The following is a 24,308-nucleotide window of genomic DNA, read 5'->3' on the forward strand; positions in this document are numbered from 1 at the left end:
GCTTAAGTCCTTGATAGAGCTTCTGGGGGCACAGTAGTTATAGGGCCAGGTCAGAAAATGTCCTCACACACTAAGAAGGCATCTTAAAATCAGAAAACACAGTCACACTCACTTTGGTCACCAAGTCATTTAGCCATCCTGCCTGGAAAGCATGTTTTCCTCTGGGGTCTTCCTCTGGGGTATCTTGGGAAAGGGTAGAGTTTTGAGGAGCTAGAGAAGAGAAAGAGGTCATGAGGGAGATTAGTCCTTTTTGAATAGACTAGGAAACCCCTCACCAAATAGATGCCTACACTTTCTTAAATTGAGAAGTAAGAAGGAAATAAAAAACAGCACTCCTACTTCAAAGCATCAGACGAAAGGGCCAATGACTTGTCCTAAGACATCAAAACACACTTCAAAAACAAGCTTGCTCTAAAAATCTTAAAGAGTATGAACAAAATTCACATTTTAACTAAATCCTTACAGAATATTAATTTTGTGAGTTATCTCTTAATAAGGGAATGTTCTCTAGACCCTTTCTTCCTTTTTTGGAAGTATTTTATTGTAAAATTCAATTCACAAAGCAAATGATTAGTAGAATGGTGCAAACCTCTGCAGGTACTTTCTGAGGGCTCACACAGTGGTAATTTGGTTGTGTCTGGTCATTCTTTCAAGACATTTTTCCTGGGGGTTTAGATAATGTGTGTTTGCTCCCAAGCAATCTGGAAGGAGAACATCATGGATGGAGCTCATGTTAAAGCCTTGTTCTCACTCACTAACCTTTGTTCTCCCCAGTTTCTTTCTTTTTAAAAAATGCATCCTGGCCCTCTCAGTGTTCTCCCCAATTTCTTTAAAGGAGCTGCTCAGATGTGCTAGTTGTCTTCTTTAACCACCCAGGGATTCCTCCCCTCTCTGCTCTATGATTCTCACCTTCCTCTTCTAGAATCTGAGTCAAATCCTCCACCAGAGTCACTGCTTCCTCGCTGCTCTCTGGATACTGGGACTTTACCCAAGTCCTAACCTCACCAGGCAGGATGGTCAGGAATTGCTCCAGCACCAGCAGCTCCAAAATTTGTTCCTTTGAGTGAATCTCAGGTCTCAGCCACTTAAGGCAGAGCTCTCGGAGTTGACTCAATGCCTTTCGAGGACCAGCCAGGTCTGGGTATGGAAAATTCCTAAAATTCTGTCGACAGGTCTCAGTGTCACGCAAGAATCTCGAAGTAAGGATTTCCTTCTCAACATTGTAGGGTCCACTCTGAGCCTTGTCTGACTTCCACCTTAGAAGGATTTGGGAACGTGAAGAATTGTTCATCCTCTTGCTTGAGGCTAACATTGCTACAGACAGGAGAGTCAATCTGGCAATATCCTTTATTTCTCCAGTAGTGAGCCAACTGCTTGAAGTCTCATGCTAGAGTCACAAGGACACTATATCAAAGGCTGCTGCAGCCGAGGGCAGAACAGAATCAAGGAAGAGTTAGCAGCCTTAGTGACAAATTCTGAGCCCAGAACTTGCAGGGATGGATAAAAGACCCTGAAACACAAGCATGGACCACAAGGTCAAGAATCCCTGGTGTACTCTACTATACATATACACACACAGAAACAGACTCGCAGTGTGCATAGATGAACACGCGTAGCTTTACCTTGTCTTCCTCCCCTATATCCTTAGAGTTGTAAGGGAACTGCAATCTGCTTGGGGTTGGTGGGGGATGGAGCTGCTATTAAAAAGGTAGTGTCAGAGGCAATGACTCAAAGAATCTAAGCAAAACGACAGATTAAACCTCTAACCTGTTGAAACAAAAATTAAACATTTTTATAGAGAAAATAGTTTCACTATTTTAGTCACTGATGTTACAGAAGCTGTAATGACTGAACTGGCTCTCAACAACAACAGAGCGAATCTGTTACTTGGAAGAAACGAAGAGAATTTCTTCTTAATACAGTGCTCAAGGTTCCCAAGGGAACTGTCAGGGGAAAGGGCGAGCCATTTCTCTGCTTTGCATGTTAATGCCAGCCGATTCTAGCCTTTCACTATCAGAGGGCTGGGAGGACCAGCGGGTTGGACTGGAAAAGAGTGAAGAGGTTGGTGTGACTTGAAGTCCTTTAAGTGCTTCTACAGGAGACAGTTCTTTAAGGATATATTGGAAACAAGGATTCTCGAAGGAAACCTTAGAACCGGCCTGATCTGGAGGAGAACCGACACCACCTGTGCCCAGGCTCCAGCTCCGAGCCCTGCTCAGACACAGTCGTGCCGCCAAACACAACTGTTTACAAGGCCCTGCAGAGAAGATGCGACAGCCTTGCCTTGCCTCCTGTCGCCTCCCCTTCCCGGCCAAGTCCCTCTGCCTCTTACTCCTCTTCAGCCGCAGGGTCGAGGGCGAGGGCAGCGGGGGAGTCGGGGACCCTGCGACGCGCAACGCTGGGACTGGGCCCACAGCAGCCTCCACCCCGTCTTTGCCCTCCCGCAGGCCACGAGCACGGGAGCCCGCGCGTGGACGGGATCGGGCTGTCACTGACCGCGCGGACACTCGCGCGCTGCGCCCGGACATCAATACCTGTCGCTGGGACCCGGCCGACGGGCAGCTGTAGCGGCCCTAAGGCCACAGGCAACAATGGCGACGCTGGCACAGGCGCCTGCGTGGCGGGCTCAGTACTGAGCGGCAGCGGGTCCTCGGGCTCCGCCAGTTCCCTTCCCTGCAAAGCACAGAGTGTCCCGGCCAGGAGCTGCACGTTCCAGCCCGGTCCTGAGAAGCCCGGCCCAGAAGCCTCGGCGCCTCTGCCTCGCCGCGACCTCGCCTCGGCGTCACTGCGCATGTGCACCAGGAGAACGCTGCGCGCCCGCAGAGCCAATCGGAGCCCGAGTTTCGGCCTCCCCCTCCCGCGCCTCTGGCCCTGGACCTGTCTCCATGGCAACCTCCTCCACCCATCGCTCTGACTTGCTTGTCAGCCTGCGAGGTTCCGAAGGGAACTTCAAAGTTTCCCCGGGCAGACGCAGGTCTGGTAGACGTCTTAAGAGGCCAGGGAGGTGCCAGTAGCTGGAGGAACGCAAGGAGTTGAAGCCCCGCGCCAATTACCCAGAGAAAACCGGGTGCCAGATTTCCTAGAGGAAAAATGGGCAGGGAAGATGTGGGTCTGAAGGCAGAAAGACTTAACGTGCGGTTTCGGGCTTTACTGTGCATACATATTAACTGTTAAAGGTTCTCATTTCCTCCTCAGGAATTTGATTCTGAGACTTTCAGATTGGGGGAAAAAACCCATGTTATTTCTTTCTTTTTTCTTTTGAGACGGAGTCTCGCTCTGTCCGCCAGGCTGGAGTGCAATGGTGCGAGCTTGGCTCACTGCAACCTCTGCCTCCTGGGCTCAAGCGATTCTCCTGTTTCAGCCTCCCGAGTAGCTGTTATTTCTAAGAGACACAAACAAAAATACATAAAACACTGTAAAAATAAAATGACAGAAAAACATATTCAAGGTGTTCCCGTTATCTACTGTTCTATTAACAAACCACCCCAAAACTTAGTGGTTTTGAAGAACAATCACCTTATTATGCTCATAAATTTCGTGATGAGGAATTTAAAAGGGGAACTGAGTGGGTGGGCCTTTGCCTCATTATGTGTGTAGCCTCTGTTGGGATGATTTGATGGCTGGGAGGGACCGCTACCAACATGGCTTTTCCACTCACATGTCTACTGCTTGGGAGGAGTTGGGCTAAAATATGAGCTTGGCTTGTATTTCACCAGAGAGCCTCAATGTGGTCTCTCCAGTATAAAGGACTGAGGCAGCTGGACTTATTACATGGTGGCTCTGGGCTCTAAGAGTGAGCATTCCAGTAAACAAGAGAGAAGCGCCATGGCCAATTATAACATGGCCTTGGAAGTCACCTAGCACCAATTCTGTCAGACTCTTGGTCAAAGCAGTTACAAACCTACACAGAACCAAATGGAAGCAGAATCCTGTGGGGCTGGGGGAGGACTGTCAAAGAGTCTTAATATCACCACACCAGGAAAATTTTAACAAAAAGAACGTTGGGCCGGGCACGGTGGCTCACGCCTGTAATCCCAGCACTTTGGGAGGCCGAGGCAGGTGGATCACCTGAAGTCAGGAGTTTGAGACCAGCCTGGCCAACGTGGTGAAACCCCGTCTCTACTAAAAGTACAAAAATTAACCTGGCATGGTGGCACATGCCTGTAATCCCAGCTACCCAGGAGGCTGAGGCAGGAGAATCGCTTGAACTCGGGAAGCGGAGGTTGCAGTGAGCCGACATTGTGCCACTGCACTCCATGTACTCCAGCCTGGGTGACAAGAGCCCGACTCCATCTCAAAAAGAAAAAAAAAAAAAAAGAAAAAAAGAAACTTGGGGAGTGTGATGGTCTTTTGATGTGTCAACTTGACTAGGCTACAAGTCTCTTGCTATTCAAGTAAACACGAATCTAGGTGTTGCTGTAAAGGCATTTTGTAGATGAGATTGAAGCCCATGAACCCAGTTGGACTAAGTAGTATGGGAGATTATCCTCGATAATTTGGGTGGGCCTGATTCAATCAGTTAAAAGGCCTTCAAAAAAGAACTGAGGTTTCCCTGATGCCGAAGAAACTCCATCAGCATACCACAGCTTCCAGCCTGCCCTTCCTGATGGGGTGCTCTTATGGACTTTGGACTCGTCTAGTCACCCCCTCAATCGAGTAAGCCAACTCTTTGCCACAAGTATCTTAAATATCTACTGGTTCCGCTTTTCTGGTTGAACCCTGACTGATACACATAATGATTTTAATATCTGATAAGCTAGAACTTGAGAAGATCACAAGGGAATAAATAAGAGTGTTTGATGGAAAAGACATATTTATAATAAATATACAGTATGTCCCTAACAATAGGCCTCAAAATCATGATGTTGGGAGGAAAACATAACCAACAACTGAAGCTGGAAATTTAATACACCCTGTAGTGCACACTGTGGTGCTGCCGGGATCCTCCTTCAGGGTTGAGGCATCCATCCCCGCAGCTGCTGGGTGAGTGGCTGCTGATGGCTCACAGCTAAATACTTCCTTGGGAGTTGTCCTAACTGCAGGGGGCTGCCTCTCACAAGTCACATCTTCTCCCTGGGGGAAGTCCATATCCAAAGACTGCTCAGTGCAGGCCTCAAAGACCTGGCCCCCTGTCTTCAACTTGCAGCCTCTATAAAGGGCCATCTTGGCTTAAGAGTTCCCTGTGAGACCAACTGAGGCCTCTGTTGCAATCACAAGCATTTAAACCTATTACTCTGTCCAATTCTCCTTATATCACTCCTGTGCAGGCATTTTTCTAGAGAACACTACCCAGTAATTACCTTGTATACAATTCTCCATCTCAGAATCTATTTTTAGGGAATCTGCCCTGCACCAGTGGGTACCAGCAGTTGTTCCAAGAACACAAACTCTAAAATGGAATCTTTTTCTTTTTGAGGCGGAGTCTTGCTCTGTTGTCCAGGCTGGAGTGTAGTGGTGCAATCTTGGCTTACTGCAACCTTCGCCTCCTGGGTTCAAGCAATTCTCCCTGCCTCAGCCTTCCAAGTGGCTGGGATTACAGTCACCCGCCACCACACCCGGCTAATTTTTGTATTTTTTAGTAGACACTGGGTTTCGCCATGCTGTCCAGGCTGGTCTTGAACTCCTGACCTCAGGTGATCTGCCCACCTTGGCCTCCCAAAGTGCTGGGATTAGAGGCATGAGCCATATAATGGAGTTTTGAAACTGAGTTACCTGCCACCTTGCTGATAATGAGGGAGGGCCCTATGACTTGTGATTGGCAGAGTAATGATAGCATATGTCAGGTTGTAGCAATATGATTGTTAAGATTGTCAGTGGTGTTGAACTGGGGTGGAATATTGACAGAAGGGAATGCACTGGTGGGTGCTATATCTAGATATTTATAACGCTGGGGGAAGTGGTAATTCTAGAGATGATGGAATTGAATGGCTATTACCGGGAGCTATTGACAATGAAAGGCTGATGGTGATTAGTGACAAATTTGAGGGAAAATGTGAGCATCAGAAGATTTCTCGAAGCCTTATAGCAAAACAGCTGAGAATCAGGCCCTAACTTCAGCTAAGACTGAATTCTAAATCCCAGCAAGTTTGCTATGCCAAGGTCAGGATCCTGCTGGGAAAGAAGAACTCTGAGATTTGGGATGGGAACATTTTGATTTATGCACGCAAACACTTTCAAACACCAATCACTCTGAATTTCTTGGGCTTGCTAAAGTGGCCCACTCCTCCAAGTCTAAAGCTAGGACTCTGCCTTGGGATCTACCTACCTTTTCCTCTCCCTACCCCATCCACTAAACCGATAACTAGAAATAAGTCACCAAAAAACCCAACAGGGGAAATTCTGGGCATGATAACAGAGGAAAAGAACCATCCGCTGAAGTTACTACAGGCCCTAGTTTATATGTATATGTAGGAACCAGGACAGTATGTATGAGACTAGACCCTGAGGATGCTGGATCAAGAAGGTAGAACATATATTTGAGTACCAGAGAGTTTATTGAAAAGGAGCACACTCCTGGCTGGGCACAGTGGCTCATGCCTATAATCCAAGCACTTTGGGAGACTGAGGCAGGTGGCTCACCTGAGGTCAGGAGTTCGAGGCCAGCCTGGCCAGCATGTTGAAACCCCATCTCTCCTAGAAATACAAAAAATTAGCCAGGCGTAGCGGCGGGCACCTGTAATCCCAGCGACTCAGGAGGCTGAAGTAGGAGAATCACTTGAACCCAGCAGGTGCAGGTTGCATGAGCCGAGATCACACCGTTGCACTCCAGCCTGGGTAACAAGAGCGAAATTCTGTCTTAAGAAAAAAGAAAAAAGAAAAGAAAAGAAAGAAAGCACACTCTTGTGATACAGGATTTAAACACTCTGACAAGGATGCCCGGAGATGGGGATTAGAGAAATACATGGCTCATGTTAAGCAGAAAATGTCAGAATTGCTTGACAAAAGGTAAAATAAGAAGTTAAAAGGCTAAGGGAACTGGGCATACTAGAATAGGTAGAGTATGTAAGGCTGCATTACTTACCAGCTGTCTATGTTTCATTGGAAAGTCTGGAAGATCATCTGCTGCGATAAAGAATGTGCTAGAAAGAGGCACCAGCATCATCGAGAAACTCTGTGGTAGCTGTCCTCTGTAGGCTGAGGCTGACGGTAGAGGATTTTTACAAGACTGGGGCTCCCTGAGGATGGCTCCAGAAACAAGGTGAGCTCAATTCACATAATGAGCAATAAGATTAAAGTGGAAGATGGGGAGAGGGAAAGGGAAGAGGTGCTTCAGAGATCTTTCAAGGAGATTAATAGAACATGGTGTCTCTAAAGACAAGAAATATGGGCAAACAACAGGGGAAGTAATCAGTCTGTACAGTCAAGTGAAATAAAGGATGGAGAATCAAGAAACTGAACCTGATAAAATGTAATGATCACTGCCATTTTCAGACCCAGAACCCATGACTGAAGAAGCCAGATCTTCAGAAGTCAGGACCCTCTCTCATCACCATTAATATATGTGGTAATGATTTTCCCAGCCCCCTCCCACCCAAAGGGACCTATGGCCATTTACTCAGGTACACAGGGAAAAAGGGAGTATCCAGAAGTTTCAAGGCTGCTGGATAAAGGTTCGGGCGCCGTGGCTCACACCTGTAATCCCAGCACTTTGAGAGGCTGAGGCAGGCGGATCACGAGGTCAGGAGATCAAGACCATCCTGCCTAACATGGTGAAACCCTGTCTCTACTAAAAATACAAAAAATTAGCCGGGCGTGGGGGCGGGCGCCTGTAGTCCCAGCTACTCAGGAGGCTGAGGCAGGAGAATGGCATGATGCTGGGAAGCAGAACTTGTAGTGAGCCGAGATCGCACCACTGCACTCCAGCCTGGGCGATAGAGTGAGACTCTGTCTCAAAAAAAAAAAAAAAGGTTCTGAGTTGACGTTGATACTTTGGGACGTGAGGCAACATCATGATGACCTCTATATTAGAATGGAGGAGTGTGGGAGCCAGGTGGTCCATGAAAATCTGTCTCATGGCAGACTCACAGGATTCATTGCCCCATTCAGTGGTAATTTCCCAAGACCCTGAATGTATAACTGGAATGGATGTACTTATTGTTGGCAAACCAAATTAGTTCCTTGGCCTATAGGGTAAGAGCTACCAAAAAGGCCAAATGGAATACTCTGAAACTACTTCCCTACCCCTTTCCTGGCCAAGACCTAAGTCAAAAAGTGTCACTTCCAAAGGGAATGGCAGAGATTCATGCCTCTCTTAATGACCTAAAAGGTACAAGGTGGCAGTCCTCATTATATCCCCATTTGATTCAACAGTCAGACCCTTCCCAAACCCATATGGATTATGAGGATGACAGTGGATTATTGTAAAAGATCAAACAAGAATTTTCTCCAATTGCTTTGTTAGAACAGACTGGGACATCCTCAATTACATGGCTTTGCTCTGGCAAGTGTGTTCATCTGCCGGGTGAGCAAGACATGGCAGGCAAGTTGGAGGCCTTGGTAAAATACCAGCACTACAGAGGGCGGAGATGGATCCTACACAATTTCAGGGGCCTGCTACAGCAGTAACATTTTAGAGGCATGCCAGCAATGCTCTCCAATATAGAGGGTGGATTATTGTTTCACACTCCTACCTCTCTTTTCTGTTTTTTTTTTGAGACCAAGTCTCACTCTGTTACCCAGGCTGGAGTGCAATGGTGTAATCTCAGCTCACTGCAACCTCCACCTCCCGAGTTCAAGCGATTCTCCTGTCTCAGCCTCCCGAGTAGCTGGGACTACAGGTGTGTGCCACCACGCCTAGCTAATTTTTTGTATTTTTAGTAGAGACGTAGTTTCACTGTGTTAGCCAAGATGGGCTCGAACTCCTGACCTTGTGATCCGCCTGCTTCGGACTCCCAAAGTCCTGGGACTACAGGCATGAGCCACCGTGTCTGGCCCACACTCCTACCTCTTAAGAAGGAAGCACAATCTGGGTAAGACCTTTGGGTTTCTAAGGCGGAACATTTTAATTTGAGCAAGAATCGTGACATGGAATGCTGTCAGCTCTGAGTGGGGCACAGAGCAGGAAAAGGCTAGGCAGCAGGTCCAGGCTGTAGTTCAAGCAGCACTTCCACCTGGGCCATATGACCCAGCAGCCATTATAGCAGTAGAGGTATCTGGGCCGGAAAAGACACCATGTGGAGTTTATGGCGAGTCCCATCATGTGAATCACAATATAGACCCCTTGGATTATAGAATAGGTCTCGTCATCTTCAGCAGAGAATGATATGCCATTCAAAAATCAGCTCCCGGCATGACACTGGGTAAAGCACTTGACCATGGAACATCATGTAACCTTGACCAGACCTGTTTATCATGAGCTAGGTTCCACCAGATGCTTTAAGTCCTGAGGTCAAGCAAGTCTAACAGTAATTCATAAATAGAATGGAAGTGGTGTATGTGAGTTTGGACATGTTTTAATACAGGTGTTACTATTATTTAAGTATAGTAAGTCCAATAGATCAGAAGATGACTGGCATTGAAAAGATAGTTTGTAATACAGATCCCAAGAGAAGGGGGTATTCCATGCCATGGGGATACCCGTGAAGAAGCACTGGGTTGGTCAGGAGGCAGAGGGTGGGGAACTGTGGTCAAGAGCATTTACTGTGGTTTCCATCAGAAGGAATGAGGAGGCATGGTAAGTGGATTCAGAATTGACTAGTTTGACTTTTTTTTTTTTTTGAGACCGAGTCTTGCTCTGTCACCCAGACTGGAGTACAGTGGCACGATCTCAGCTCACTGCAACCTCCGTCTCCTGGGTTCAAGCCATTCTCCTGCCTCAGCCTCCCCAGTAGCTGGGATTACAGGCACCCACCACCATGCCCAGCTAATTTTTATATTTTTAGTAGAGACAGGGTTTCACCATGTTGGCCAGGCTGGTCTCAAACAGGCTGGTCTCCCAAAGTATTGGGATTACAGGTGTGATACACTGCGCCTGGCCAGTTTGAATAATTTTAGTGCTCTCTGGGGCATAGGTCTGTGCACAATTGTCTGTTACTTAGGTGCAGTGTGGATGGAGGGAAGAAAAAGTGGGAGAGAGGAGTAATTCTTTTTATTTTTTTTGGTGCTGAAGTGATTAGAGCAGGGGGATAGTGGCCCAGAGATAAAGAAGTTGGCTGGGGGTATGGGCTCTGGACTGATTGGTTTGCATTTGAAAACTGCACTCACAGGCAAATTGTTAATTATCTCCAGGAATCAGCTAACCGTGGTCAGGGCAGTCCCTCCACAGTCAGCAAGGCTTCAGATGTCAAAGCATCAGAATACAGAAAATAAAAGACATGGTTAACACAGGGCGCAAGCAGGACCAAAGTGCATAAGTAAGCTGCACAGGCAGATGGCCCAGCCTTTTATGGCATGATGACATGACGCTTTCCCTCAGTGCTCACCTGTGATGGTGGGGGAACCAGCTAATGGAGGAAGAAAAAGTCCAACCTTGGTTCATGGATGAGTTGGCCCAATATGTGGGTACCGGCTGAAAATGGACTGCTCCTACATCATAGCCCTATTTAGGAGTGGCCTTGAAGGAAACTGATGAGAGAATATCCTTCCAATGGACGGAGCTTCTGGTGAACACCTGGGCATTTATTTTATGTAGGAAGAGAAGTGGACAGAACTAAGGATACACATTAACAAAGATGGCTGGCTTGGATGGTTGGTCAAGGGACTGAGAAGATTGAAGGACTGGAGGCAAAGAGGTCTGGGGGAAAATGCGAGTGGATAGAGCCATACTAGGGCGCATGAAGTGTATCTTAGTCGGTTTTTAATGCTATAACTGAAAATCAGAGTGCCTAATTTATAATGAACAGAACTTTATTGACTCATGGTTCTAGAGGCTTGGAAGTCCAATATCAAGAAGCCAGTATCTTGTGAGGGACTTCTTGCTGCATCATCCCATGTCAGAAGCACAAAGGGGGAGAGAGGGAGTAAAAGGGGCTGAACTTCCCTTTTGATAACAAACCCACATTCATGATAATGGCATTAATCCATTCACTCTGCTCTCAAACCTAATCACTTCTCATTAGGCCTTACCTCCCAACATTGTTGATATTGGGGATTAATTTCCCAACATCATGCTTTTTGGGGGACACATTCAAACCATGGCAGGGTGTGACAATCTTTGTATTATATGTTAATGTTCATCAGAGAGGATCCACTATAGAAGAAGCATGAAACTACCAAGTAGACAGAAAGAATTGTCCAGTTGTCATCAGTCAATCTCTGCCATTAGCTACTCCAGTGCTGGTACAATGCATGATAGAGTACCCATGGGCTTCCATGCACAGGCATGGAGGCTGTGCATGGGTGGATGTCCATATGCTCCCATTCTCCAAGGCTGATCTAACTACTGATGCTTTGAACACCCAACCTACTAGCAAGAGAACAATGCTGAATGCCTGGTGCAGTATAATCACTGGAGGAGCCCATCAAGCTCGGTAGCAAGTTAATTATATAGGACACTTTCCACTCTGGAAGGATCAGAGATAGATCTTGACTGGAAAAGACACATGTTTGGGATTCGAGTTTATCTGTCCTATCTGCAAAGTCTTGGACAGCAGAACTCTCTAAGAGTTCCAACCCAGGGTTCCAGGTAACATTCCTGTTATCTGGAGGGTTTCAAGAGTCCAGCAATGGAGATCCCTAAACAAGAGAAAGACCATGATTTGAGTTCCAGTTCTGCTACATGCTCCTCATACATTCTCAAAGGAATCATTTAATCACTGTCCCACCTCTGTTTTCTTCCCTTTTTTAATTTAAAATTTTTATTTTTAATTGACAAATCATAATTGTAAAATTTTATGGGGTACAAAATGATGCTTTGATATATGTATACATTGTGAAATGATTATATCAAGCTCATTAACATATACCTTATCTCACATATTTATCCTTTTTTTGTGTGTGGTGGAAATATTTAAAATATATTCTTTTAACAACTTGAAATATATAAGATGTTATTATTGTCTATGGTCACTGTGTTGCACAATAGATCTTGAAAACTTATTTCTCCTAACTGAAACTTTGTACCCTTTAGTCAACATTTCCCCATTCTCCACACACCCCCACCGCCAGCAACTGGAAGCCACCATTCTACTCTCTACTTCTATATGTTTGGCTTTTTTATATTCCACAAATATGCGAGATCATGCAGTATTTGTCTTTCTGTGCCTGCCTTATTTCACTTAATGTAATGTCCTCCAGGTTCATCCATGTCGTTGCAAAGGACATAATTTCCCTCTTTCAAATGGATGAATAGTATTCTATTGTGTATATATACCACTTTTTTTTTTTTTTTTTTTTTTTTTTTTACAGAGTCTCACTCTGTCGCCAGGCTGGAGTGCAGTGGCGTGATCTCAGCTCACTGCAACCTCCACCACCCAGGTTCAAGTGATTCTTCTGTCTCAGCCTCCCAAGTAGCTGGGACTACAGGTGCATGCCACCACGCCCAGCTAATTTTTGTATTTTTAGTACAGGTGGGGTTTCACCATGTTGGACGGTATGGTCTCAATCTCTTGACCTCCTGATTCACCTGCATTGGCCTCCCAAAGTGTTGGGATTACAGGTGTGAGTGACCGCGCCTGGCACATTTTCTTTATCCATTTATTTGTTGATAAACACTAAGGTTGATTCTCTATCTTGACTATAATGAATAATGCTTCAATGACCATGGGAATGCAGGTATCTCTTCAACCTGCTAATTTCAATTCTTTTGTATGTATACCCAGATGTGAGATTGCTGGATCATATGCTAATTCTAGTTTTGGTTTTTTGAGGAACCTCCATACTGTTTTCTATAATATCTTGGCTGTGCTAATTTACATTCCCACCAACAGTGTACAAGCATTTCCTTTTCTTCACATCCTCCCCAACATTTGCTATCTTTTGTCTTTTTTATCATCGCCATTCTAACAGGTATGAGGTGATATCTCATTGTGAATTTAATTTGCATTTTCTTGATGATTAATGATGTTGAGCATATTTTCCCCAATCTGTTGGTCACTGGTACATCTTCTTTTGAGAAATGTCTGTTCACATTCTTTGCCCATTTTTAAGTTTTGTTGTTGTTATTGTTTTCTTGCTGTTGAGTTGTTTGAGTTCCTTATACATTTTGGATACTAACCCCTTATCAGATATATCATTTGCAAATACTTTCTCCCACTCGGTGGGTTGTCTCTTCACTCTGTTAATTTTTTCCTTTGCTGTGCCGAGCTTTATAGTTTGATGTAACCCAATTTGTCTATTTTTGCTTTTGTTGTCTGTACCTTCTGGGTCATAGCCAAAAAAATCATTGCCAGGCCAATGTCATGGAACTTTTCTTCTAATAGCTTTACAGTTTTAGGTCTTACATTTAAGTCTTTAATCCACTTTGAGTTGATTTTTGTATAGGGTGTAAGATAAGGAGACCCCCATTTTCTAAACTGTAAATGAGGAGAGAATATTGTCAATGCTGCCTAATCTCACAGGTGTCTTAGGAAGACCAAATGGGATTCTGAAATCAAGCAGTTATGTTTCAGAGAGTGACAGAGTTGTAAAACCATCATTCTGCCACCATTATAGTAAAGACAGATCAGGCAATAATCATGCATGGATGTGAAACATTGGTGAGGTAGGAGGAAATTTTGTTGCAGAGCAGAATGTTTTCATGGACTTAAAGTGTTTCTCCACAGACAGCTTATTAGTTACAGGGAGGGAAACAGAAATAACCTAGAAATAACCTAGAAATCAGAGAAAACCTTGGTTGGTTGGTCAAAATTGATATTACCAGTATGAGACTGTCTTTGTATTGTTAAAAAGTAATTTATAAAGAAAAGAGATTTATTTGGCTCACAGTTCTGTAGGCTGTACAATAAGCATGGCGCCAGCATCTGCTTCTGGTGAGGACCTCAGGCTGATTCCACAAATGGCAGAAGGGAAAGGAAGCTAACATGTGCAGAGATCATATGGCCAGAGAGGAAGTGAGAGAGAGAGGAGGTGTCAGGCTCTCCTAAAAACCAGCTGTCATGAAAACTAATAAAGCCAGAACTCACTCCCCATCCCCTGCTCAGAGAAGGGACTAATCGACACCTAAGGGCTCCACCTCCCACTGCTCCCCACCTTCAACACTGGGGATCAAATTTCAACATGACATTTGAAGGCATCAAATATTCAAATCATAGCAGCTACAGACAGACATTCTGTGCCTCCAAGTGTGAAACCCTGAATAGGATACAAGATTACCTGGTATTTAAACCAAGAAAGAATAACCTGAATCTAATCTTGACAAAGCATTACATAACTGTGGAATGTGCTTTTAAAATATGGGGAGAATGAGGAAACTGTATACTAACAAAATGCAAGTATCAGACAGTAAATGGAAAGACTGAAAATATTCCAGACGAAAGGAGGTAAAGATACTTTGTAATTAAATGTCATAACTCCCTTTAGGCTAGATCCTATAATTGAGGGGGTTAAAAAGGACATTTTGAGTCATTTGGAAAATTACAAAAGAGCAGTAGAATAGTTGAAAGTATCATATCAAGATTAAAGTTATGGATGTTGATAACAGTACTGTGGTTATGTAAGAGAATATTTCAATGCTTTTTTTTTTTTTTTTTTTTTTTCTGAGACGGAGTCTCGCTCTGTCACCCAGGCTGGAGTGCAGTGGCACGATCTTGGCTTACTGCAAGCTCCACCTCCCGGGTTCACGCCATTCTCCTGCCTCAGCCTCCTGAGAATATTTCAATTCTTAGGAAAACCCCTCAGATGTATTATGTATTTAGGGGTAAATGGTCATAACATATGTAACTCAAATAATTCAGGGGAAAGTATTATGTGTGTATATATATATGTGCGTGTGTGTGTGTGTATCTCCTAAGAAAGGAGACAGGAAGACAGAGCAAGAGCATGAGTGAGTGACAGCGCACAAGCTATTAAGTGGCCATGAAAATGGAGAAAATATTAAATATATGTGAATCTAGGCAAGGAGTATATTGATATTCTTTGTACTGTTCTGATTCTTGCAAAGTCTACACTGCATAATATCTTTATAATGCATTCTTAGGTGCCTTAATTTTTTCCTTCTTTAAATTTTCCTGGGAAATAATTTCAATCTTATATTCAAAAAGGAAAAGTTAAGCAATGAAAACAGACCAGGCACAGTGGCTCACACCTGTAATCCCAGCACTCTGGGAGGCTGAGGCAGGCAGATCACGAGGTCAAGAGATCAAGACCATCCTAGCCAACATGGTGAAATCCCGTCTCTACTAAAAATACAAAAATTAGCTGGGCGTAGGGGTACACGCCTGTAGTCCCAGCTACTTGGAGGCTGAGGCAGGAAAATCGCTTGAACCCAGGAGGCGGAGGTTACAGTGAGCCGAGATTGCGCCACTGTACTCCAGCCTTGGTGACAGAGCGAGACCCATCACCAAAAAAAAAAAAAAAAAAAAAAAGAATGAAAACAAAAATAAGCACCTAAAGATACATTAACGAGATATTGTATATGCAAATATTTTATTAAGGAAATTAGACGATTTTGCAAAACATTAAACATTTCTTAAGTAATGGACAGCAGAGCCTATATGAGAAAAATTTTGATGAGACTCTTAGTTCATAAAAACAGCACAAAGGTGTGATAATCAAAATCATCTCATGCTCACACAAAGGCTGTGAATGGAAGGTTTTAGGGTAGGACAGGGCAATGTTTCTCCAGTAAGAAGGATGTCATTCAGTCCCTTCACTCTGTAGTTCTTGTCTTCAGGGACTATGTATGCTGTGAACTGAATATGTGTGTCCCTCTGAATTCATATGTTGAAATCCTAAACCCCAACGTGATGATGTTAGGGAGGTGATTAGGTCTTGAGGAGATGACACCCTTATGAATGGGATTAGTGCTCTTATAGGAAGGGACAGGGGAGCCTCCTCTTTCTTTTTCCCTCCCTTCCTCCCTGCCATTGAAGATACAAGGAGAAAATGGCTGCCTGCAAATCAGGAAGAATATATTTACCTGACACCTAATCTGCTGGCACTTTGACCTTGGACTTCTCAGCCTCCAGATTGTGAGAAGTAAATGTTTGTTGTCTAAGCTAGCCAGTCTTCGGTAATTTCCTAAAGCAGCCGGAGCTGGCTAAGACAATGTGCATGTACTCTACGGGGGACTTCATATGATAAAATTGGATGGAGGCCCAAGAAGGGACAGATGTAGCCTTAGCCTAGCTCTCGAGAGCACCAGAGCTCAAGGCTACCTTCCAGAAGAAAAGTGAGATAACTGAGAGGTGAGGATACATGGGTTCAAAATATTCTCCAGCCTATGCTGAGGTGTGAGGTCCCCGAAGTCATGATTCAATCAATGCATATTCTTCTATGTTATAGGTTGAGGACATTAGTCTTGTTTATAGACGAGGAAATGGAGGCTCAGAGAGATGTCGTGACTTAGCCTAAGTCAGTGAGCCGAGGCAGAGTCAGGACCTGAACTCTGGAGATCTACCTCCAAGGTAACCCTGTTTTTATGTTTTGGTTACTCACACTTAAAGCAAACATGGTGGTCTTGGAACCTGTTTCTCGGCTGGCAATAATTTCTTCAGTTGGAAAGGGAGGTAAATTAATAGGACTAATTAAAAGAAGGGTCCTGCTGGGCGCCGTGGCTCACGCCTGTAATCCCAGCACTTTGGGAGGCCAAGGAAGGTGGATCACCTGAGGTCAGCAATTCGAGACCAGCCTGGCCAACATGGCAAAACCCCGTTTCTACTAAAAATACAAAAATAAGCCAGGTGTGGCGGCGAGCGCCTGTAATCCCAGCTACTCGGGAGAATGAGGCAGGAGAATTGCTTGAACCTGGGAAGCGGAGGTTGTAGTGGGCCGTGATTGCGACCATTGTACTCCAGCTGGGCAACAAGAGCGAAACTCTGTCTTTAAAAAAGAAAAAAACAAAAAAACAAAAAACAATAAAAAACGGGTCAGAGGAAATGTTAGATGCTTGGCAGATTTCAAAATTCAAAGGGGCTTCTGGAAAATTCCCTTTGTAACGGTGAAATATGGAAAGAACGGAACCGGAAGGTGGTGTAGAAGTGGGGGTTCTCCACTCCCCAGCAGAGGCAGGGCCTCACTTGTCCCAGCTCATGTCCTGCTCCTTCTCTGTGGCCTCCGAGGCTTCGCCTCCCGCCCTCCACTGCGGGAGTTAGAAGGAAGGAAAGAATAAAGTGTAGATAAACGAAACAGAGAATTGAAAAACAGTAGACGGATTTCATAAAATCAAAAGTCCTTTTTCTGAAATGATAAAATTGGCAAACATTTACCTAGACTGACCAAGAGAAAAAGAGGGAAGTTTCAAAATAATGAAATTAGAGTTGAGAGTGGGAACATTACTATAGGTGTTACGGAAAGAAAAGAGATAATAGAATACTGTGAATAATGTACGCCAGCAAATCAGATAACCCACATGAAAGGGGCAGAGTCAATTTCAGAGAACTGGCGCCGCGAGGTGCACAGGGACACCGTGCACAGTGAATGCTGTACAAAGTGCCTGTGCTGCGCCCCGACGCCGCAGGAGGGCGCCCGATCCCGCCTTTTCTGCCCCGCGTGAGGCGTATGGGTGTTCCGTCTGTAGACGCGGACGCGCGGCCTGGGAGCGGACACCAGCTTCGTTCCCTCAGAGCCCAACCCAGATGCCCCGCACGGCTTCGGACAACCCAGGGCCACGTCCTCTGTGAGGAAACAGCTGTGACGGCTGAGGAAGGAGGGGCCAGCTCTAACCGATTGCTTAAGTTGTTACAGATGGTGCAGAGCCAGTGGCTGAGTTTTGTAAATCAGGTGTATTCATTGAGCAAACTTTCCCCTTCGGAATATTCAGCATCTGAGGAGGTTCAGTTTGATTTTGTCTATCGCTGGCGGGGCGCGGGCTGACGCCTGGGACCCCTGCACCTGGGGAAGCCGAGGAAGCTCGCTTGAGCCCAGGAGTTCCAGACAAGCCTGGGCAACACAGCCAGACCCCATCTCTACAAAAAAGAAAGAAAAATGTGTCTATCTCCAATCCAATGGTGAAATTGGGATGTCTGTAATCTTCTCTTAACATCCTGGATTATACATTATTACTTTCTTTACATTTCTTTTTTGTTCATTTTCAAAATTGGAAAATACATTCACTTGTAAAAGTTTGTCTTTAAACATACTTGCAAATTATGTTTTGCAAGAGAAAGAAAAAAATCTTTTATTTTTGTTTTTGTTTGTTGTAAGCAAGGGCAATGCAGGTCTTTTTTGTCAGAATTTTTTGTTGGACAGCTTAATTTTCCACTTGTTTCAAAATATCATCCCATACTGATGAGTTGCATAGAAATTTCTAAACTATTTGCACGAAGATGCTTTTGATTTTGGCCTAGTGTATCTCCTCATTCAATATGATACACATTGTATTATACATACATTAAGATATAAATATAAATGCATTACTTATCTATGGGTATATGATCAGTGTTGTTAGTTTGGGCTGGAAACGCCCTAATTGCAGTTGCTCTGCCTGTCAGCGCCACACAGATGGGAAAATCCCGGCTCATAATTCCTGAGCACTCTCTACCCTGTATGTCCCTGCCACAATCAGGTGAGTCCCTTGTGCCCCTATAGACACTAAAACATCCCAATAGGATCCCAGAGGGCAAGAGTCAGAGAGGGGACATGCACAATGTCTCAGCATCTCTTTGCCTGACTTCTGAAGAACACAAGTGTGGACAGACTCCAATTAGTACAAAGAGAGAAAATCACAGCCATCTTCTGGGGTTATAACCGAGAGTGAACTGAAGCAGAGATTCCAGGGCAGCATGCCGCTTATTTGCAAGAGGAAGTTGTACAAGTAAGTGCACTTTTCCATGGAGTTTGACATGGGGCAGAAAAGGGCAGACAGTTTCACGGTACTCAGTAGAGGAAGTGGTTTATGTAGAAAAGTGAAAGTCAAACAACTCCATGTTTCCACAGCTGAGATGTCAGAGAAGCCTAGGAAAAACAAAATTCCCCCAAAGAGGTCATGTTCCAGTTGTGTTTTAGTCCCAAGAAAATGACTTAAAATACTCGTTGGATTAAAACATCTGGGTAGTGTCAGGCGTGGCAGCTCACACCTGTAATCTCAGCATTTTGGGAGGTTGAGGTAGGTGGATCACTGGAGTTCGGGAGTTTGAGACCAGCCTGGCCAACATGGTGAAACCCTGTCTCTACTAAAAATACAAAAGTAGCCGGGTGTGGTGGTGCATGTCTGTAATCCTAGATACTCGGCAGGCTGAGTACCAACCCAGGGTTACTGGGTAGGATTGAGTAAGCAAATGTAGCAGGAGAATCGCTTGAACCCGGGAGATGAAGGTTGCAGTGAGCTGAGATCGCAACACTGCACTCCAGCTTGGGCAACAGAGTGAGACTCTGTCTCCAAAAATAAATAAATAAATAAATAAATAAATAAATAAATAAATAAAATATCTGGGAAGTATGAGATGAACCCAATTGTGGAAAATGAGGGGGAAAGGAGAGGATTTGTGAGATTTAAAAAGCATGGGGACAGTCTGAAATATTTATGAATCATGGAAAGATGGTTCCATTATCAAGGCATAGTAGGATGCCACATATTTATATTTATTTAGAAACAGCCATTGGGAATTTAGTTGACACTGTAATTAGACTGGGTCAGCAACCTAATCATGTACTCTGACAGATGCAGCCTTGGGGACGGGAGATATTTGGAGTCATCTGGGGTTGGGTTTGAACAGCTTGACCTTTCCCTGTGAAGGAAGAACATTAGAATTGTTGCTCTGCTGTGTACGTGCTGAAATGAGTGTCAGTGAAGCTGTGCACTGAAAATAAGGAGAGGTGGGGACTGGTGTTCGGGATGTGGGGTCAAAACACTGGAGGTCCCCCTGTGGTGGGAGAAAGTGGGCTTGGGGAGTAATTGTGTGAACAGGCTGAAAGAAGCGGGGCTGTGGGAAGAGGCAGTGTCTATAATCATTCATCTGAGAGGGGAAATATCCCAGTAAGAGCTGGCTCTGGCACCTACCCCTCAAGATGAGCATGGTTAGGAATCTGAGATTCAGAGAGAACAGAGCTAGTTTCAGTTTCAACCTTGTTTATTTTTTAGGCATTTAATTTTGTTATTGAGCCCAGAGTTCCAGACTAGCCTGGGCAACATAGAAAGACCCCATCTCTATAGAAAAGAAAGAAAATTGTGTCTATCTCCAATCCAATGGTGAAATTAGGATGTCTATAATCTCTTCTTAACATCCTGGATCATACATTATTACAGAGCTAGTTTAGTCACATTACTTGTCATGAGGAACCAATCCATAAACAACTGGGTAGGATTAAGTAAGCAAATGCATGTAAATCTCATTTTATATACATTGTTTATTACATTGAGACCTTAGGTAGGGTCTCAATGAATACTACTAGACTTTTTTCTCTCTTCAGGACTTGAGGGTGAAACGGTCATAATGCTGCCTCTGTTCATGACACATTGTCATTATTTGTCCATGCAGTGTCTTTATTGTTTTAGGTGGTCCTCTACAGTTCACACACTTTCATATGTGTGTGTTATGAGATACAGGGATATTGCTGTGACTGCTTGTTACTATGCAGAAGTCCAGCTACCATCTCACCAGAACATAGTGAGTCAACCAACCTTCCCTAAACTCTGATTTTATAAGCCTGTCTCCCCTATGGGCCTTGTGGGTCACAACAGCAGCATAATGACATAGGTGCCCCTGCTTCTCTTATGTGCTAGATTTATGTCATGAGAATTGCTGAATCCGCAACATGGAATGAGTCATGACACTGTTCCATCCCACCAATAACAGATTCCAGTGTTGCCTGGCCAAGTGTCCAAGGCCATATGGGGCATAGCTAGGATGGAGGTGCTGATGCTGCCTGAATCCCAGAGGTGGAGGGGCCAAGATGACTGAAGGCAGGTTACACAGAGGGTGGGGCGTGGGTACTGCAGGGAGGGTGGGAGACTCTAAAGGACTGGATGGGTGTTGGAGAACCAGTGCTCATGCACCTAAACAAGAATAAGCAAATGAGAAATTCCAGATGGTATCTGCAGTTGTGGAGTCAGGAATCCCCATGTGACCACTCTGAGGGGTTCCTAGGATTTGGTGTCAGAGGAGGAATGAAATTAATACCTCTGGACACAAGGTCTAATGAGAGTACAAACCCTCTGACTTTCATTTCATTATCTGTAAACTGACTATGTGACTATCTCCATGTGAGCAGCAGTGGCAGGAGCCTTCTCACCTTTGACCCTGGGAAGGGAGCCCCCTCCCTCACCCCGACTGTGTGTGTGAGATCGCTCTGCATGTGCACATGGGTGGAGATGGGATAGGGTCACTCTCAGGTGAATGTCTGGGGGTTCATGACTGGTGTACCTGAAAAAAGATGGTATTGCATGGTTTTTTGTTTTTTGTTTTCCTCAGCTTCATCTGCTTAGTTATTGAACTGTCCCTGAGTGTGAAAAATAAATCCACTCACTGTTTCTCTTGCTTCATCTTAATTAGAAACGAAGACTAGGCTGGACGCGGTGGCTCACGCATGTAGTCCCAGCACTTTGGGAGGCCAAGGCGGGGGGATCACGAGGTCAGGAGTTTGAGACCAGCCTGGCCAATAGGGTGAAATAGAGTCTCTACTAAAAATACAAAAATTAGCCGGTGTGTGGTGGTGCATACCTGTAGTCCCAGTTACTCGGGAGGCTGAGTCAGAAGAATCGCTTGAACCTGGGAGGTGGAGGTTGCAGTGAGCCGAGATCCCGCCACCATACTCCAGCCCGGGCGACAGAGCAAGAGCCCATCTCAAAAACAAACAAAAAAAGACTAATTTGACCACGGCCTCCTTTTGAGATCATTCTTTTGCCAGACTCCTCTGACATCTCAGGCTGTCTTCAAACCTGTCTACGAACACTCCTTGCTGGTGTCCTGTGCAAAGCCCCCCCTGAAGAGTATCAGGGAACATTCTGAGACCCAGTCCCTGTCCCCGTGTGCCCCTTTCACTATAGCGGCCTTGGAAACCTCCTGCCTGTCTTCAGTTGCTGCAGCAATTTCTCCTATCATTATCTTGATGATGATGGCATCTGAAAGCTCCATCTAGATTTCATATGAGGCACAGTCTCTGCGTGCCTTAAGGTGTAATAGGCACTTAAGATGTAATACATTTCAAACTGAGGCCCTCAACTTCCTCCCCGAATAAAAAGTTACATGTCCTCTTATCTCCAACTTCAGATAATGGCTCCACTAGTACCCAGTCATGAATCTCTGACATGGCCTCTCAAAACCACTGTCAAGCATAGCTGTGATCTCTACACGGAGCGCCACAATCGTCATTCACTTCCACACCAGCACCCAGACAGTATTCCCACCCCGCACTCACACTGCTCAGTGCCAGTTTAAATGTCAATTTTTCAGATGATACAATAGTTGGCATTTAAAAAACCAAACCGAACAATGATGTCTCAATGTCCAAAACTGACGAACACATTTTGCTTAGTTCTTTCCCAAATGTGGAAGTGGATCTGATATATATTTTCTCCCTCTGCTTCCCAACATGTTCTAACTGATACATAATTTTTAGCGATACCAGTCACAATGGGGGTCCCGCAAAAGGTTTTGTAAGCTGAAATTAGTTGACAGCTATTTAAGACTGTCACTGTGCCATGAGGAATTGTTGGACATGTTCAAATGAAAATGAGATAAGCTAAGAAGTATATTTTAACGATGTTATTGGTAAGTTTGCTTTCATTAAAGCCAGGAAGGCAAATGTATTAAAACTTTCCTTTGGTACAAACTATTTAAAGTTAAAATGATGTGAGTTTTAACACACTCACTTTGCAGTTTCTTATGTTTTTAAACTACTTTCACGTTGCAGCAAAAACGAACCTTAAAGGCTTCACAGAGGCCGGTCCACGGGAGGGGAACGCCCGTCTCGCGGTCCCGCCGGGCTCACACGGACGGAGCGGCCTGGGATTCCGCTCACCCCTTCCCGCCAGCAGCGCTTCCTCCTCCTGGGAGAGTCTGGGGACTTCTCCCAGAAGCCGCCACCTCGCGCGAGGACACCGGGCGTTCGCCGCTCCCTGCGGGAGGGAACTGGCTTGGGGCCCTGCCGGGCACCGCGCGCGAGTGAGGCAGAAACCCACGCACCATGCAGAAAGCCCAGAAAAATGTCCCTGGAGAAGCCGGGGAACAGCTCCCTCCACAGCTGTCAGGGCCCGAACAGGCTGTTTCCTCACGGAGGTCTCCGCCCCAGGTTGTCACGAAGCCGCCACCACGCCTCCCCCGGGTCCTGAGGGAACGCAGCGCTCTGCCTCACTGCACACAAGGCAGTCCGCAGGCGAAACACGCTTGCGCGCCGGCAAGTCCGCCAGGGCGGGTTCGCGCGCCCTCTTGCGGCCCTCTCGGCGCAGTGCAGGGAGCTTTGCGTTTTAGGGACTTGCGCTCCCTCCGGCCATCCTCTACTGTGTTTGGTATTTTTAGTAGCCACGCTGGCCAGGCTGGTTTGGAACTCCTGACCTCAGGCGATCCACCCGCCTCGGTCTCCCAAAGTGCTGGGATTACAGGTATAAGCCACCATGCCTGGCCCTGGCCATCCTCTTTAGTTACTGAACTTCAGATTATTCAAAGCCATCATACTCCACTCAACAGCTTCAGAATATCCTCTAGTATTCTCCAACACACACGGAACACTCTCCAGATTAGACCGTAAATTAGGTCACAAAGCAAGTCTCAATCAGTTTTAAAAGACTGAAGTAATACAATATTTTCCATAACCACAATATAAGGAAACATTAACAGAAGGAAAACTGGAACATTCACAAATATGTGAGAATTAAACAACACTCTTAAACAACCAATGGTCAAAGAAAAAATAACATGGGAAATTGGAAAATACTATGAGACAAATGAAAATGAAACATAACATACCAAAACTATGAGAATCAGTGAAAGCAGTTTCAAAGGGAAAATTTTACGAGTAAACATTTACCTTTAAAAACCAGAGATACCCGCCAGGCGCGGTGGCTCATGCCTGTAATCCCAGCACTTTGGGAGGCCGAGGTGGGCGGATCACGAGGTCAGGAGATCAAGACCATCCTGGCTAACGTAGGGAAACCCCGTCTCTACTAAAAATACAAAAAATTAGCTGGGCGTGGTGGTGGGCGCCTGTAGTTCCAGCTACTCGGCAGGCTGAGGCAGGAGAATGGTGTGAACCCAGGAGGCGAAGCTTGCAGTGAGCCAAGATCGGGCCACTCACACTCTAGCCTGGCGGACAGAGCAAGACTCCGTCTCAAAAAA

At 45.3% G+C, this 24,308-nt stretch overlaps 1 protein-coding gene across 2 annotated transcripts in view; it reads right to left on the bottom strand.

The window, feature by feature from the left end:
* ZNF287 (zinc finger protein 287) overlaps window positions 1-24,308 on the bottom strand; it is a 178,847-nt gene that overhangs the window by 17,170 nt on the left and 137,369 nt on the right. The window contains exons 1-3 of one of the 2 annotated variants that reach the window (XM_050763411.1): window positions 2,535-2,795; window positions 910-1,510; window positions 113-210 (exon numbers count right to left, since the gene is read on the bottom strand). In XM_050763411.1, coding sequence (XP_050619368.1) covers window positions 113-210; window positions 910-1,312 — 501 coding nt within the window. In that variant the 5' untranslated portion in view covers window positions 1,313-1,510; window positions 2,535-2,795. Of the gene's footprint in view, window positions 1-112; window positions 211-909; window positions 1,511-2,534; window positions 2,796-24,308 lie in introns of those variants that run through there. The other variant, XM_050763412.1, reaches the window with a different exon arrangement.

Source organism: Macaca thibetana, chromosome 16 (assembly GCF_024542745.1).
Source record: "Macaca thibetana thibetana isolate TM-01 chromosome 16, ASM2454274v1, whole genome shotgun sequence".
NCBI classification, from domain to species: Eukaryota; Metazoa; Chordata; class Mammalia; order Primates; family Cercopithecidae; genus Macaca; species Macaca thibetana.